This window comes from Talpa europaea (assembly GCF_964194135.1).
Source record: "Talpa europaea genome assembly, chromosome: 9".
NCBI classification, from domain to species: domain Eukaryota; kingdom Metazoa; phylum Chordata; class Mammalia; order Eulipotyphla; family Talpidae; genus Talpa; species Talpa europaea.
In genome coordinates this window covers 31,122,761-31,136,725 of record NC_140076.1, presented here as the reverse complement: position 1 = coordinate 31,136,725, position 13,965 = coordinate 31,122,761, and the positions used below count along the sequence as shown (strand labels likewise).

At 37.9% G+C, this 13,965-nt stretch overlaps 1 protein-coding gene across 2 annotated transcripts in view; it reads left to right on the top strand.

Annotated features, from left to right (window-relative positions):
- Positions 1-4,907: 4,907 nt before the first annotated feature.
- The window catches only part of AGBL4 (AGBL carboxypeptidase 4), a gene marked incomplete at both ends in the record, with an annotated part of 969,197 nt that continues 960,139 nt past the window's right edge, over positions 4,908-13,965 (top strand). For both annotated transcript variants that reach the window (XM_084242049.1, XM_084242048.1), the window contains one exon: positions 4,908-4,941. In XM_084242049.1, coding sequence (XP_084098175.1) covers positions 4,908-4,941 — 34 coding nt within the window. The remainder of the gene's footprint in view (positions 4,942-13,965) is intronic.

Here is a 13,965-nt window from a genome sequence, read left to right as displayed (position 1 = left end):
TGCACATAGCAACAACAGCAGTTAGATGGATAGCATTAAATATAGCTATGTGAGATGAACTCACTATAAAGAATCTGTGTTTAATCTCATTGGAAGATGATTTATAATTATGGATTTTATTAAATGCCCTGAGGGGGTAGCTGACTTGGGTCTCTGCCAGATCTTAGTTGGAAAGTGATTGTGGAAGGAAGGTGAACAAGGCATACACAGAGAATTTTAAAGAAGAGGACTCTTCTATAATGAATATTTTTAATTTTGCATATCAATGGAAACTCTACTGAAAGGAAGTCCAGGATATTTTGACTGTGATGTTCAGCATTATTTTTGTAAATTTTATGGAAAAAGTCATGGCCTATTGTTTTGTTATATAGTCATAAATTTCCAGATAGTTCTGGAATTTATGTATATGAATAATTTTAGGGATACTGTGATTCTTTTACTGGACATAGTTAATTTTTATATCAATTATTTCCTCCTAAAAGTATTATAAGAGATGCTTATCAATTTGGACACATGCTAAGATTTACATTCCCACAATAATTGTAGAAATTTAGGTTCAAGTCATCATAATCCTTGAATCTCTCCTGAATTCATTCCATTTCTACCATGTGGGTCTCTATCACATGTAGAATTATGTTAACTCCATTACTTTAAAATGGGTTACTCTTTTGAGCATTAGAAAATGAGGTTCTACCTGCTGGTCAATCTTAAATGTCTTCATTTCCTTGAACAAATCAGAAAGAGCCTTGTTTTATTCCCTATAGTTTCAAGCACAGTGTATTTAAGTATTTGTCAAATCAGTGAGAAAGTCTAATCTTAATGAACCCAGGGGATTTAGCAAGTTGGGTGTCTTAAGAGTCCTTTAGTTCTATGTCTTTTAAGTTAGTTCTTTGATACTTTTAAACAATCAAGCCATCTGATGTCATTAAAATTAACTAGGTTTCCATACTCAGCTATATCTCCGTTCTAATATCCCATAAATAAGTACAAGTTAAGATTATATGCATGAAGAAAATTAAAGATCTTGATTCTCCCATTAAACCAGAGGAACACAACACATTTTGTTCATATCACAAATCTGAAAGAGCTGTGAGGTTACAGTGTATAACTCTTCTCTTCTAATGAAAATAAAGTGTTGAAAAGTTTTTTTTCTTTCTGCAGGTGCCCCATCTGTGATAAGTGCAACCAGCTTTTCCATGTCTAAACCAAACTTCTCAAATTTCTCCCAGGCAGATGGTTAAGTTCTATCCATTCATGCGTCCTGGCTAATTGGGTAAAACATTCTTTCCCATAAATATCACAGCCAGAATGCTGGCAAGGGTATCACGTGACAGGTATTTGTACACCTTGCTAATGGGTACATAAAGGGATAAGGTCTTTTGGGAGGACAACTTGTCAATACGTTTCAAGAAAAATTCATCCTCTCTGACCTAGTGAACTCGTCTAGAAAAGCGAAGCAATGAAATGATCAGGAATGATGATCAAAGATCTATATACATGGATGTTTACAGCAATATTATTTATAATACGAAAAGGACTGGACTGACCTAAATGCCCAAGAATAAGGAAATGGTTTAATTAGTTATGATGTTTCCCAAAGGCAGTTATTGTACAGTTACAGAAATAATGTTTTCAAAGAATACTTATGACATGAGAAAATTCATGAGTTAGCATTAATTATGCTATAATGATAAAAATGCAAAAATAATATATGTTGTAAGATGTTAATTAAAAATATTTATATATGGTTATAATGTATTTTTTAGTCCCATTTCCAGTGGAATCCTTAGATTCTGGGGTATTGGTGAGATCTGACCATTCTTGAATTGCCCTGTTCTGCCCATTCAAATGAAGAACTATGAAAATATACAAAGTTCTTTATGGAGGTAGCTCTTAGAAAAGTGGGAGAAATAGAGAATGGAACCCATTTATTTACAGTCTCTTTTACGGAAAAAGTAAAGATTTTCACACTTGAGGCTTCAAAAAGAGGTGGCCTCTGGGAATTTTTATTCTTGGGATTGCTTTCCCTATACAATTAATTTCCTCACTAGTTTACTCAAGAAGTAATCATATTTCACCAAGTTGGTGGGGGGAAGGTGAATGGCAGATATATTTCTTGGAGACAATCCAGATTAATAGGACAGCCTTTACTTTCTACTAGCATGTATTTATCTTTGTTTCTTTCGGAACAGTAGTACCTGGTATTTCTGTGCTAAGAAATCATTGGTACTTTCAGATGGCCTATGAAAAATGGGTCAAAAGCACTCTTTTTCCTGGCAGTAAAATTGGGATAAAACCTGTCTGATGGAAATATTGTGAGAATGAAATAAGAATGTGTATAAGATACTTGGCATATACTAAGCACTTGTTAAAAGGTAACAGCTATATAGTAAATTATAGGCAGTCTTATTTAAGCCTAGGAAATAAATATGAAGAAAAATAGTTAAGGTGGGGTGTGCTTTTGAACTGAAATAATATATTTCTTTAAAGAATATTTTTATTGTAAATTAAAATGCAAAATTGCATAACTTTGAGTTCTTATAAGGCAAACATCCTTGTGACTTCCAACCTAACAGGACTTTTCCAGCTGCTCTAAAAGTTCTTTCAAATGTTTTGACCTGATCATATTGCCTACTATACTTGATTTTATAATAGTAATTTCTCACTTCTATGTCATTCTTTATAGTTTTATCAACCAAGTGTGTTTTCCTAACCACTATAATTTTGTCTTGCACATTTTAAATTTAGTATGTCTCCACAACCGGAAAGACAGACATAAAAGAACATTATCCACAAACTCAGGTAATGGATGCAATTAAAATATATGCACAATGTGGCAGTGCAATGCACAAGTTAAAAGGAAGAAATGCAGAGGACAAGGTTTTGTTCCTTTCTGACTGTGTGACTTTGTAAGTCACCTGAACAAACTCTCTTGATCTCAGTTTCATCTTCTGTACAGGATAATGACATTAATACCAATCTTACAATGTTACTTTGATAATTAAATGAGTTCATGCATGTGAGACCTGTGATTATAACTTGTGTATTTCTCATTCCATCTGACATTCAATTCAGTGCAAGGTATATGGAAGGTGTCATTTTAATAAATATTTACAAAAGGAGTGAGTGAATCCTATAGAGAATATTTTGTTAAAAGGAAGGCACCCTGGCTTTGCAGTAGGTGGGTGGATCTCTGTGGAGATAGAAACTACAGGAAATCCTTGGGGAAGGCATCTCCTAGGAACACTCTGAATGGTAGTGCACAGGGCCCACATGGGGGGCATCGTATCCCACTATCCATGTTGCGTGATTTCGCACAACAAATGGGAAGTCTCTGAGGACTTCAACAGGATGAGGAAGTCTACTCTTCCTCCCCCACTGCTTCTGAAAAGGAGCTAACCTACAAGAGATCTGAACTTGGCCCTGCCAGTACTGATTTTTCCATGTATTCCATCTCCTCTGTTCAGTTAGCATCTGTCTATCAAAACTGTTTAACAGAATTTTCTGCAGTGTTGGGAATATTTTCTATATAAGTTGTCCAATAGTCTTCATTTAGCCACCTGTGGCTATTGAGCACCAGTAATGTAGCGAGTCCGACTAAGTGATTCTTAAAAAACTGTGCGGTTCTATCCAAATGTGTTAGTTGACATTTAAAATTACCATTGGATGAACACTTACTATGTGCTACTTATCATTGTATGTAGTTATTCATTGACACAAACTCCTCATTTTCTGCCAACACTCTACACAGCCATCAGAGCAGCTGAATGGTCCCCGACCTGCTTAAATACCTATCATTAGGTGTTTTCTCACTTAAAGGATCAAGTCCCACCCCACCACCAAAGTTTACCAGAATTTGCCCTTGCCTATTTATATATACTCCTGCCTCGCTCTTCAAAGAAGACACACTATATTTTGCTTTGCCCATGCTGTTCCTATTACCTCAACTACCAGCTCCTTATACCACTGTTTTCATTGCCCAACTTACCCTGCTTGCTCTTGAAAAGTCAGATCAGGCACTCTCTTTTCCAAGAAGCTTGTCCTGAACATTCCTTTACTTGTCAAGTAAGGAAGAAAGAAATAAAAAATGCACCAAGCATAGTGTTGGGGGCAAGACCTTGGCTGTGGAGGGACAAGGCTGGTCAGAAATGGGTGATGTCGGAGCTTGGTCTTGGAAGACAGTGATCTGCCACAGAGGGGAAAAGACATCTTAGGTATACTGAGAAATACACAAGCACCAGAGAAACTATTTCTCGAGTTGAGGACTGGTACAGTTTCAGAGGTGCTCAAAGCCCCAGTAGGGCCTTAGAGAAGCCAGAACCAGGAGGGCCTCCGAATGTTTGGGGAGAGATGGACACACATATCTTGCTTCTCAGTGCATTTCAGTTGAAGCCTTAAGTCACCAGCCCCTCGACCAGGGCCAGGCACACGGGGGCTGGCGGGGTTGGCATAGGGGAAAGAAATCAAGAAATCTATCCCAAGTCTCCAAAGTTGAACCCCAATCACAGGAAAGCCAGCCCATGCAGCGCTGAGGTCAGCACGAGGAACCTTCCAGCTCCTTGGTCTGAGAATGCCGGCTCCGTAGCCCCAGAGGCGGCCGAGCATGCTCAGTTGCCAGGAGCCCGAGGCTCGTCGCGTGGGAAAAGCGCCGCGGAGCCTCAGCGCCGCGGGCGCCTGGACTGGGAGCGGGCTCGCGTCGAGGGGGCGGGGCCTAGGACGACGCGCCCTCTAAGCCCGCCCCTCGTCCCCCGCCGCGCGACGGCCGCCGGCACGCCGGCAGCCCGTTGCCTTGGGAACCGTCGCGCCGCGTCTTACAGAGGAAGCTTCTGTCAGCCTGCTGATCCCATTGCCGGCTCCCTACTGCCCCGCGATTTTCGCGTGGGCTCACAGGCGGAGGGACAACAAAAATGGCGGAACGAAGCCAGACGGCGCCTGAGGCAGGTCTGTGGGGGCGGTTGTTCAGGGGGAAGCACTGAGGCAGCACACCCGTCCTGGGCCCGAGGGGACAGGGGACTTGGGTATGGCCCTACAACTGAGGTGGCAGCCCTGCGTGTTTGCGCGGTGGGGCTTTGACCTCGGGGTCAGAGTTCAAGGGAGGTTCGTACCCCGCTGAGTGGCTGGCAGAGACCTCAGACCTGCTGGCCCATTTGTGTATGGGGGAATTTGCACACTTCTGAGTGAGCATGGGCCCCGAAAAGGCTGACACTTTAGGGAAGAGACAGGATCCCATTCCTGAAAAGCACCTGTAATTGGACTGATCCTCGGGGTTGGCTAAATCATGGAGAGGTTGTGCTAGTTTTATGGGAATGCAGGAGGGCCCCCTAAAGGGGCATCTTTTGAGAAGAGGGAGGGTCTCATTTTAGGAGACAGGTGTATGTGGGAAGTGTTACTTTAATATCAGGCAATCCTGTGCACCCATTATTTGTGTTTTGGGGAAGTTTACTGCCTTTAGGTTACAGAGAAAAAGTATACAAAACCTCATAGGGTTCTAAAAAGGAAAGAGGCTTGAAGGGACTCCCAGAGCTGCAATCCTTTACAACCCTATCAAAGGAGGCTGGAGCCTGAGGTGAGATTATATGCAATCAAGGATCTTGAAGGTCATTCAGAATTACAGAAGGAATCTAGATATCTTGGGTGGGAGATAGTCTTTGAGGTTCAGGGAGACTGACAGGAAGGAAAACCCAAGATCCTATTTCTGAGAGTCCCTCATGTGGGTATGGCTGGGCTTGGGAAGACAGTGACTTAAGTGCCTTACAGGGTCATAGAAGAAAGCAAGGGTTTTTATACTCCTGTGTATTGGGAAGGAGTTTGTCCCTAAAAGGGGTTGGGAATTGGAGCCTCAATCCTAGTGACATCCGTATGTAAAAAAGCACAGGTTTTGGAGATATGAGTGGTGATGGGTGGTGGAAGTGGCATACATAGCCTTGTATGTGTCCTGATTAGATGTTATGGTTATAAAAGTGGCCCGCTTGAATTATACAGCCCTTGGGGGCAGGGGTGGGTGATGGTGGTTATGGTATGACCATACAGTGGCTGTAACTGGGAACTGTATTAAAACATCAGGAATGACTCAGACCATTATCTCTTGAAGACCTGCATATTTTCCTTTCTTTCTTGGCATCTCTGTTACTTGCACCAAGTACTCATTTTATTCCACCTCTACTCATTTTATAGTTTTGGCCCTCTCATAACTTGAAAATGCCTGTTCCTTTCATTCATCCACTCAACAAATATTTGAGTGCTAACTGTATGGCAGCCACCAAGTTAGGCCCTGGAAACTTCCTACTTCTGATTCATTTTCCTTGTTCTTTTATTTCCCCCCTAGAATTACCACTTTCAACATATTTATTTAATCAATTTATTATTTTTAGTGCTTATTACCTATTCCACTAGAATGTAAACTCCATGAAGGCAAATATCTGTTGTACTTATCAATCCCACGTCTAGAAACCTGGCATGTATTACTAAATAGTTTATTAATAAAATTATTAATAACCATTTCCTAAATGAATAACAATGACCTGATATTGTCTAGAAAGTCAAGAAGCTTACTCCAAGGAAATGATATTTTTGCCAAGATAAACTAGGGAGTGAAAAATAAAGAGAAGGGCAAAGAGTGGTCCAAGTGGAGAGAAAGCATGTAAAAGACTCTAAGGTAGGAGGAAACATGCTGTGTTATGTTAGGGGAACTGAAAGGAGAAAAGTGTAACAGTAATGTAGGGCAATAGGAGGAAAAAAGAGGAAAACTAAAGCAGATTTTTCAGAGCCTTATAGGCTACGATATAATCAAGCACAAGGGGTTAAGATGCAACCTGTGAAGCTATCTGCAGCCACTGCAGCATGAGTTCAATCCCTGGCCAGGGAGCTACCCACATGGTGCAGCAGACCTCTCCTGGCTCACCCTCCCCTCCCCTCAGCAGTGTATTTCAGTTAATCTGTCTGTTCTGTTCCCCACTCTGTTTCTGGTGAATCCTCTCACTCCCAGCGCCTCTGGCCTATACCCCAGTTCTTGTATGCATAAATAAATAAATCTTTAAAAAAAAAGTAAGAATAATAGGCAACCACTGAAAATGACTAGACTCATCAAAAAAAAAAAAGTAAAAACAAACTGGATGCACTGTGGAGGCTACAGAAGATACAGGAATAGAAATAGAAAAACTTGTTAGAAGATAGCAGTAGAGATGGAGAGCAATATTTCGAGATAAAATTAATAGGACTAGTGAGAGATGTGGGTATTTGGTGGTGTCACTATAAATAGAGGGAGCAGTGGATGGAATGTTGACTAGGTTTGGGAGGGATGATTATGAGTTTGGTTTTGGACATATGTCTAAAGTATCTTTGAGACCTTCAAGTAAATGGAGAGATTGACAAGGCAGTTGAATTCACAAGAAAAATCTGAGTTGGCAGAGAGATAATTAATGAATTCCAAAGCATGTATGTAGTTGCCTCGGGGGAGAGTGAGGAGTGGGGAGGATAGGCCTGAGATCAAGTGTTGAGTAGCGGCAATATTTTAGTGCCTTCCAAAAGACAAGAAAGCACAACAGAGGAGGTAAGAGGGTCAAAAATAAAGTGTCCAATTAATGCATGACATACTCAGTGGATTGAATACTTGACAAGTAATGTAAAAAGGAAGACTGTAAAACTAGATTTAGCGACAGATTTAGCATTGCTGGTAACCTTGATGATAGAGCATCGATGAAAGCAGCAATCAAACTATTTAATTTCTGAACCACAAGAGAGAGAATCTGGTTTAGATACATCGTCTTTTCTTACCAGGTCATGACATAGATCACAAGTCAGTGTTAGATTGAGTGCCTTTGGGTTAGGTGTCCAGGTAGCTGATTAGAGTCACCTGACAAAATATGGCCATCTAGTGATTGCTCATCTCAATGGCTATAATTAACATTTATGAAGTTTATTCTGTGCTAGATATTGTACCTAAGTGCTTTATATATATTTTTTTTAAATAATAAATTTTATTTTTGTATTCCCCATACAATTGCAACCCCCCCATTTTGACCCCAATCCCTCCCCTCCCGCCACCCACCCCCCCCAAAAGTGTCTCTGGTTCATAGTTTTTTGTTGATTTTGATTTTCACTTTCTTATAGTTATTCATTTTCCTGGTCCCTTATTTAAGTTTTCTAGATTCCTGCTATGAGTGAGACCATCCGGTATTTTTCTTTTTCTTTTTGGCTTATTTCGCTGAGCATGATCCCTTCCAGCGCCATCCATGTTGCTGCAAATTGCATGTGTTTATCTTTTTTGAATGCTGAGTAATATTCCATGGTGTATATGTACCACATCTTCTTGATCCAGTCATCTGTTTTTGGGCATTTGGGCTGTTTCCAAAGCTTAGCTATTGTAAACAGTGCTGCTATAAACATAGGGGTGCAGGTGTTCTTTGAAATTGATGTTTCTGTGTCCTTTGGGTAAATACCTAGGAGTGGAATTGCTGGATCATATGGAAGCTCTATGTTTAGTAGATCCAGAAATCTCCACACAGCTCTCCATAGTGGTTGGACCAGTTTGCACTCCCACCAACAGTGCAGAAGAGTTCCTTTTTCTCCACACCCTCGCCAACATTTGTTGTTGCTAGTTTTTTTAATATGTGCCATTCTCACTGGTGTAAGATGGTATCTCATGGTAGTTTTGATTTGCATTTCCCTGATTACAAGTGATGTTGAACATTTTTTCATATGCCTGTTGGCCATTTGCATTTCCTCTTCAGAGAAGTTTCTTTTTAGCTCTTCTGCCCATTTTTTGACTGGATTATTTTCTTTGTTGTTGTTGAGTCTCATCAGCTCTTTGCAGATTTTTGTGATCAGTCCTTTAGTGCTTTATATATTTTAACAAACTTCCATGTCATAACTACTCTCGAAGATATTATCTCTTTTATATGTGAAGAAGTTTTAGCACAGAGAAGTTAAAACGACTTGTTTAAGATCTGCAAATATTTAATATTAGAGTGTGGGTTTTTTTTTTTTTTTACATTTTCCAGATCCATTATTTGGCTTTATTTTTGAATTCTGAATGTTACATTCTAAAGAAATAATAATCATGGTGAAAATTCCTGCTCTGTAGGAAATTTTATTTTAAGCTAAGCATATGTTAGCCAGGTGAAGGAAGAAGAACTGAGAACTGAGGCTTAGATCCTTGTTTAAATCTTTTTCTGCAACTTTTTAGAAGTGGACCTTGAACTCATATTTTTCTAATCCTCAGTTTCCATATCTGTTAAATGGGGATATCTCTAGGGTAGTTTAACTATTAATTTAACTATTAGTAATAATAAAACCCCTTAAAGTTAGCCATACGTAGACTATTAATTTCAGGCTAGATTGTACCTGCTTCAGTTTCTCAGATTCTTCTTCCTCATCTTCAGCTATCACAAAAGAGTTTTTTTTTTTAATTAACTGGTAAAATAATTTGTTTTCCTATATTGCCCAGTATGTTCCTTTTGTGTCAGCTCATATTGATCAGAAATTTTAGAATGCTACAGACTCTTAAAGTGGCCTGTGCCCTGAACACCTTCCCTTCTCTGTGAAGTACATGAGTATTTTTACAAAAGCAGCTTCAAGGTATCTGAAATCATTTGCAGATAGAATCTTGAAATTTTCCAAAGTCTTAGAAATTAGAATATTTTCTGTCTTTTGTTAGTAGTTGGGCAAAAATAGTTAAGGCTTTTTGGATTTAGTTTTCTTGTTTATAAATTGGGTATAGTAACTCCTAATTTTCTAGTGAGAATTAGAGATGGAAAATGCACAGTATTTTACATTCTTAAAGCAATGGTAAATTAATTGGGGTGTGTGTGTGTGTGTGTGTGTGTGTGCCCTTCCCTGAAAGCTAGCTATTTAAATTACTTTTAAAAGAAGAGTAAATTTAGATTTATGTTTCCTTATATGGCAGTCATGATGCAAATGTATTTCAGAATTCAGAATTTTTATTTTTTTTTATTTTATTTATTTATTTATTTTATAGAGGCATGTTTATTTATTTATTTGTTTGTTTGTTTTGTTTATACATGCACTGGGTACAGTCAGATGCGCGGGAGGGTGAGAGAATTCACCAGAGCCAGAGCGGGGAGCAGAGCAGGCAGAAGGACAGAAGTACACTGCTGAGGGGAGCAGCGGGCGGCAGGAGAGGTCTGCGCGCCATGTGGGACCCTCCTCCGGTGGCCGGGAAGCAGCCGGGGATCGAACCGGCGTCGCAGAGGCCGCGGGCAGCTTCGCAACCGAGCGCTCAACCACTGCGCCACCGGGGAGGCCCCATAGAATTCAGAATTTTTTATCATGGAAAGATGAGATAGCATATTATACTTCAGTGGGTTATAGGACAAGTTCCTTATAATCAAACACATAATATCACATTTACAATAATTGAATAAAAGTTCTGAGTAGACTTTGTTCACATCAATCTAGATTAAGGTTTGGTGACAAATTAGTTTTGACACCAGAGTTATGAAAAATACTTTTTTTTTTTTTAAGAGATTAGGGATTTTGGAGTTATGGAAAAGGGAATGTGGCCTTAAATAATTTTATCCCTTTTTAAGACATATTTTTAAAACTTCAGATTAGTTTTTGTCACCTTTAAGTTTCTGTAAAAACAGTGAGCATAGTATTAAAGTTCCCAAAAGTTTTAGGACAGGAAACACTTCTTTCCCCATGAAGCTTATGTGCTTGTTTCTTCTAAGATGCGCTGATAATGTCTGTATATCTGAGATCTATGATGTTGAATTTTCTTCAGTGTCACTTTCATTGAGAGATACTAGAGAGTTACATGCATAAAGATCAGAAAGATATCAATATTTTGCATATATACTCTTAACAGCACAGTCTTATGTGCATTCCAGAATAATTTTATTAATTGTTAAATTTAAGCCCAGGAGTAGATGTTACTTTTAATATCGATTAAAGAAAAAATTCACTCTTACCTGAATTCTATGTTTTTGATTATAAAAAATTCTTACAAGTGTGAAAGCTTGTAATTATTCATTGATGGTGTTCACTGTGTGGGGATATGTTTACTTTTCATATTTCCCATTTATTTGATAGGTCTCATAGAAGATATTCTTAAAACTCTAAAGGAAATGTTTATATTTGTCATAAATTTTTGAGAACCTTTGATTGTGAAATTTTGAATCTCTAAATAGGCTTTCAAAATAAGATACTTGCATGTCAATTGAAGGAAAGCAGTAAAAGCAAGCACAAAAATGTATCTTAAAATTTTATACAGGATTGAAAGTTTTTATATAGGATTGGAGATTCCTAAATGAAGGCTTTCAACAATGTTATGGAGGAAGGGAATGGGGAATGACTGTTTTGGGGAAGGGAGTGGGATAAACAATCTGCCAACAAGTACATTTTGTCCATTTTTGATGAGTCTTAGAGTCACTAATTATATTAATCTCTGTGTCATGGCTTTGTGGAAGAAAGCCTTAATATGCTATACATACATGTAGATTTTTAATAATGCACACCTGAAACTTATATACTATTATAATGAAATGTTACTTCAGTTAAAAAATCATTATATTATAGACTATGATAGTCACTTATAATATTTATTTAAAAATATTTATTGAGGGATTATATTAAATTCTTTAAATTCAGAGATGTATTAAAGTTTCTGTCTTCAAGGAGTTCCCATCACAGTGGAGGAGATAGAGTTATAAACTTATCATCCAGACAATAATAGAGTTGTACACAAAATTCTCCCATCAAAGTCCTAACCAGGCCTGATCCTGCTTAGCTTCCAGGATTAGATGAGATCAGAAATGTTCAGAGATGACAATAGACAGACAAAATTCTGAGGCCAGTGAATGGATACCCCACAGCCTAATGATAGTGTTAGTAATAGTTTAATAAAACTTCCTGGAGAAAGGTCCTGTGGACTGAGAATTGATGAGAAGGAATTATCCCAGTGAAAGTGGTAGGCAGAGGGCCTGGGAGTAGAGAAGAAAAATGGAAGTCAGAGAGAAATGTGTACACACGATTGTTGTGGGGTGAGAGAATAAAGCTTATTCAGAATATTGCTGGTTTTGCTCATCTATCAAAAAAGCTAAAGACTTTATCCTCTTCCTCCCCCCTCTCCCATTAGTTCTTAAACATTTCTGGAATCTTAGATTCCTTTGACTAGCTGATGAAAAGACAATTCTTTTTCATAAAAATGCATGCCATGTGTAAACACACAAATATTTGAAAGTTATTACAAGTGATAATGTTTATCCCAGAAACCCAGGTTAAAAAAAAAACAAACCTATTTTTTAGTAATGAGGTTACATTGAAGAGTCTTAAATCTTCGAAGTATGACTACTGTGATGGAAAGTATTCATCTAATAACATCTAAGAACAGGTTCAAAGCAAATTTTAGCCCCCGAATTACTTGGTCAGCTGTCTGTTATGTCCTTTTATCTTCTGAGTAGTTATTTTGTTTACCTAATTTTTCTCATTTTGCTTCAGAGTAGATCTGAAGAAATAATACAAGTTTACATAGGAAGGTTCAAGTGAGATTGATTGATTAACTTACCATGTGACTGAGAAGCAGTTCTTTTTGATTCCAAAGCCAGCTTTTTTTTCCCATTCTTGAACTTAAAAAAAAAAGCACAGATAAGGTTGTAGATTGTTATATTGAATGTTAGAGTCCCTTAAGGGTCTTAACCAGTGTCACATAGCTAGCAAGAAGAGGAGCTAGAATTATAATCTAAGTTTTCTGGTTCCCATTCATAATCATAATTATATTCTGCCTTGAAGTGGAGCGAGAAAAATAACCAAATAATGAACAAGCAATGACCTTTAAAAAACAAAGTTATTTCATAAGCCAGTCTTTTGCCATTTGGAGATTAATTCCTTTCTATCAGGCATCCTACATGTTTCTTGTTTAATACTTGCAAAATTCCTGCAAGTGGTATATATATTTCAGTTTTGCATATGAAAAATTTGAAGTTCAGAAAAATTAGATGGAGCAGCTAAGGCTACACAGTGATAGATGTAGAGCTATAACTACAACCCAAGTCTATTGGTTTTAAATCCGTTGGTGCTCTGCCCTACTCTGCTTCTTAGATTTGTATCTTGGATATAAGATCTCATTACTGACAGAAGGGATTCTCAAACAGTAGAACTTAAACTAACATAAAATTTTCTTTCTCAGAGGAAGATGAAGTACATACCTTAATTTTCAAACAGTGAATTTATTAAACAGTACACCTTTGTTTCTAATAGTCATGGGGTTAACAAAGTTTCTCATCTTAGCCATTTCTATGTACTCATCTTAACTGGTGCTGTATACTAGAGAGTAAAATAGCAACACATGTATGTACAAAAATATGTAGCTTGTTCCATGGTAGGCATTCAATAAGAATTTTAGGGCCAATTGAATGAAAACATTTTTTATCCGTAAATGTTATGTTTAAATATTTGAATTTAAGTTTTGAAAGCTGAGGCTGTTGATACAAAGGGAATAAAAAGGAGAAACTCTGGACATGTTACAAACAAAATGTCTTAGTTAACTATGATGCAAGTACAGTTAGTGAACTGTGGATGAACAAACTTCCTTTGGAGGTGTCTGTCTCTTCAGTGCTCTTGTAAGACCTGATTTTATTCATGTTTAAAATGGTGATACTGCTCGTTTACACAATTAGAGTTGTGGGGAATGTATATAATGCATATGATAAAGTAGAAAGTCTCTTAACCAATTCACTGGATCAATTGATGCCTGCTGTTCCTTGAGACATGCAGCTTTGATACGTTTAAAAGGCCTCTCTGATGATATAACTATGCCAGGTGTCAGAAGAGAGCAATTTTATAAATGTGTGTGAATAGGACATGGGCTTTTCTTATCATTCCATGTTTTGCAAATATCTTCTCCCACTTAGTAGGTTTCCGTTTCATTTTGTTGATGGTTTCCTTTGGTGTGCAGAAGCTTTTTAGTTTGGTGCAGTTTTTGTTTATATATCTATTTTTTAATTTTTT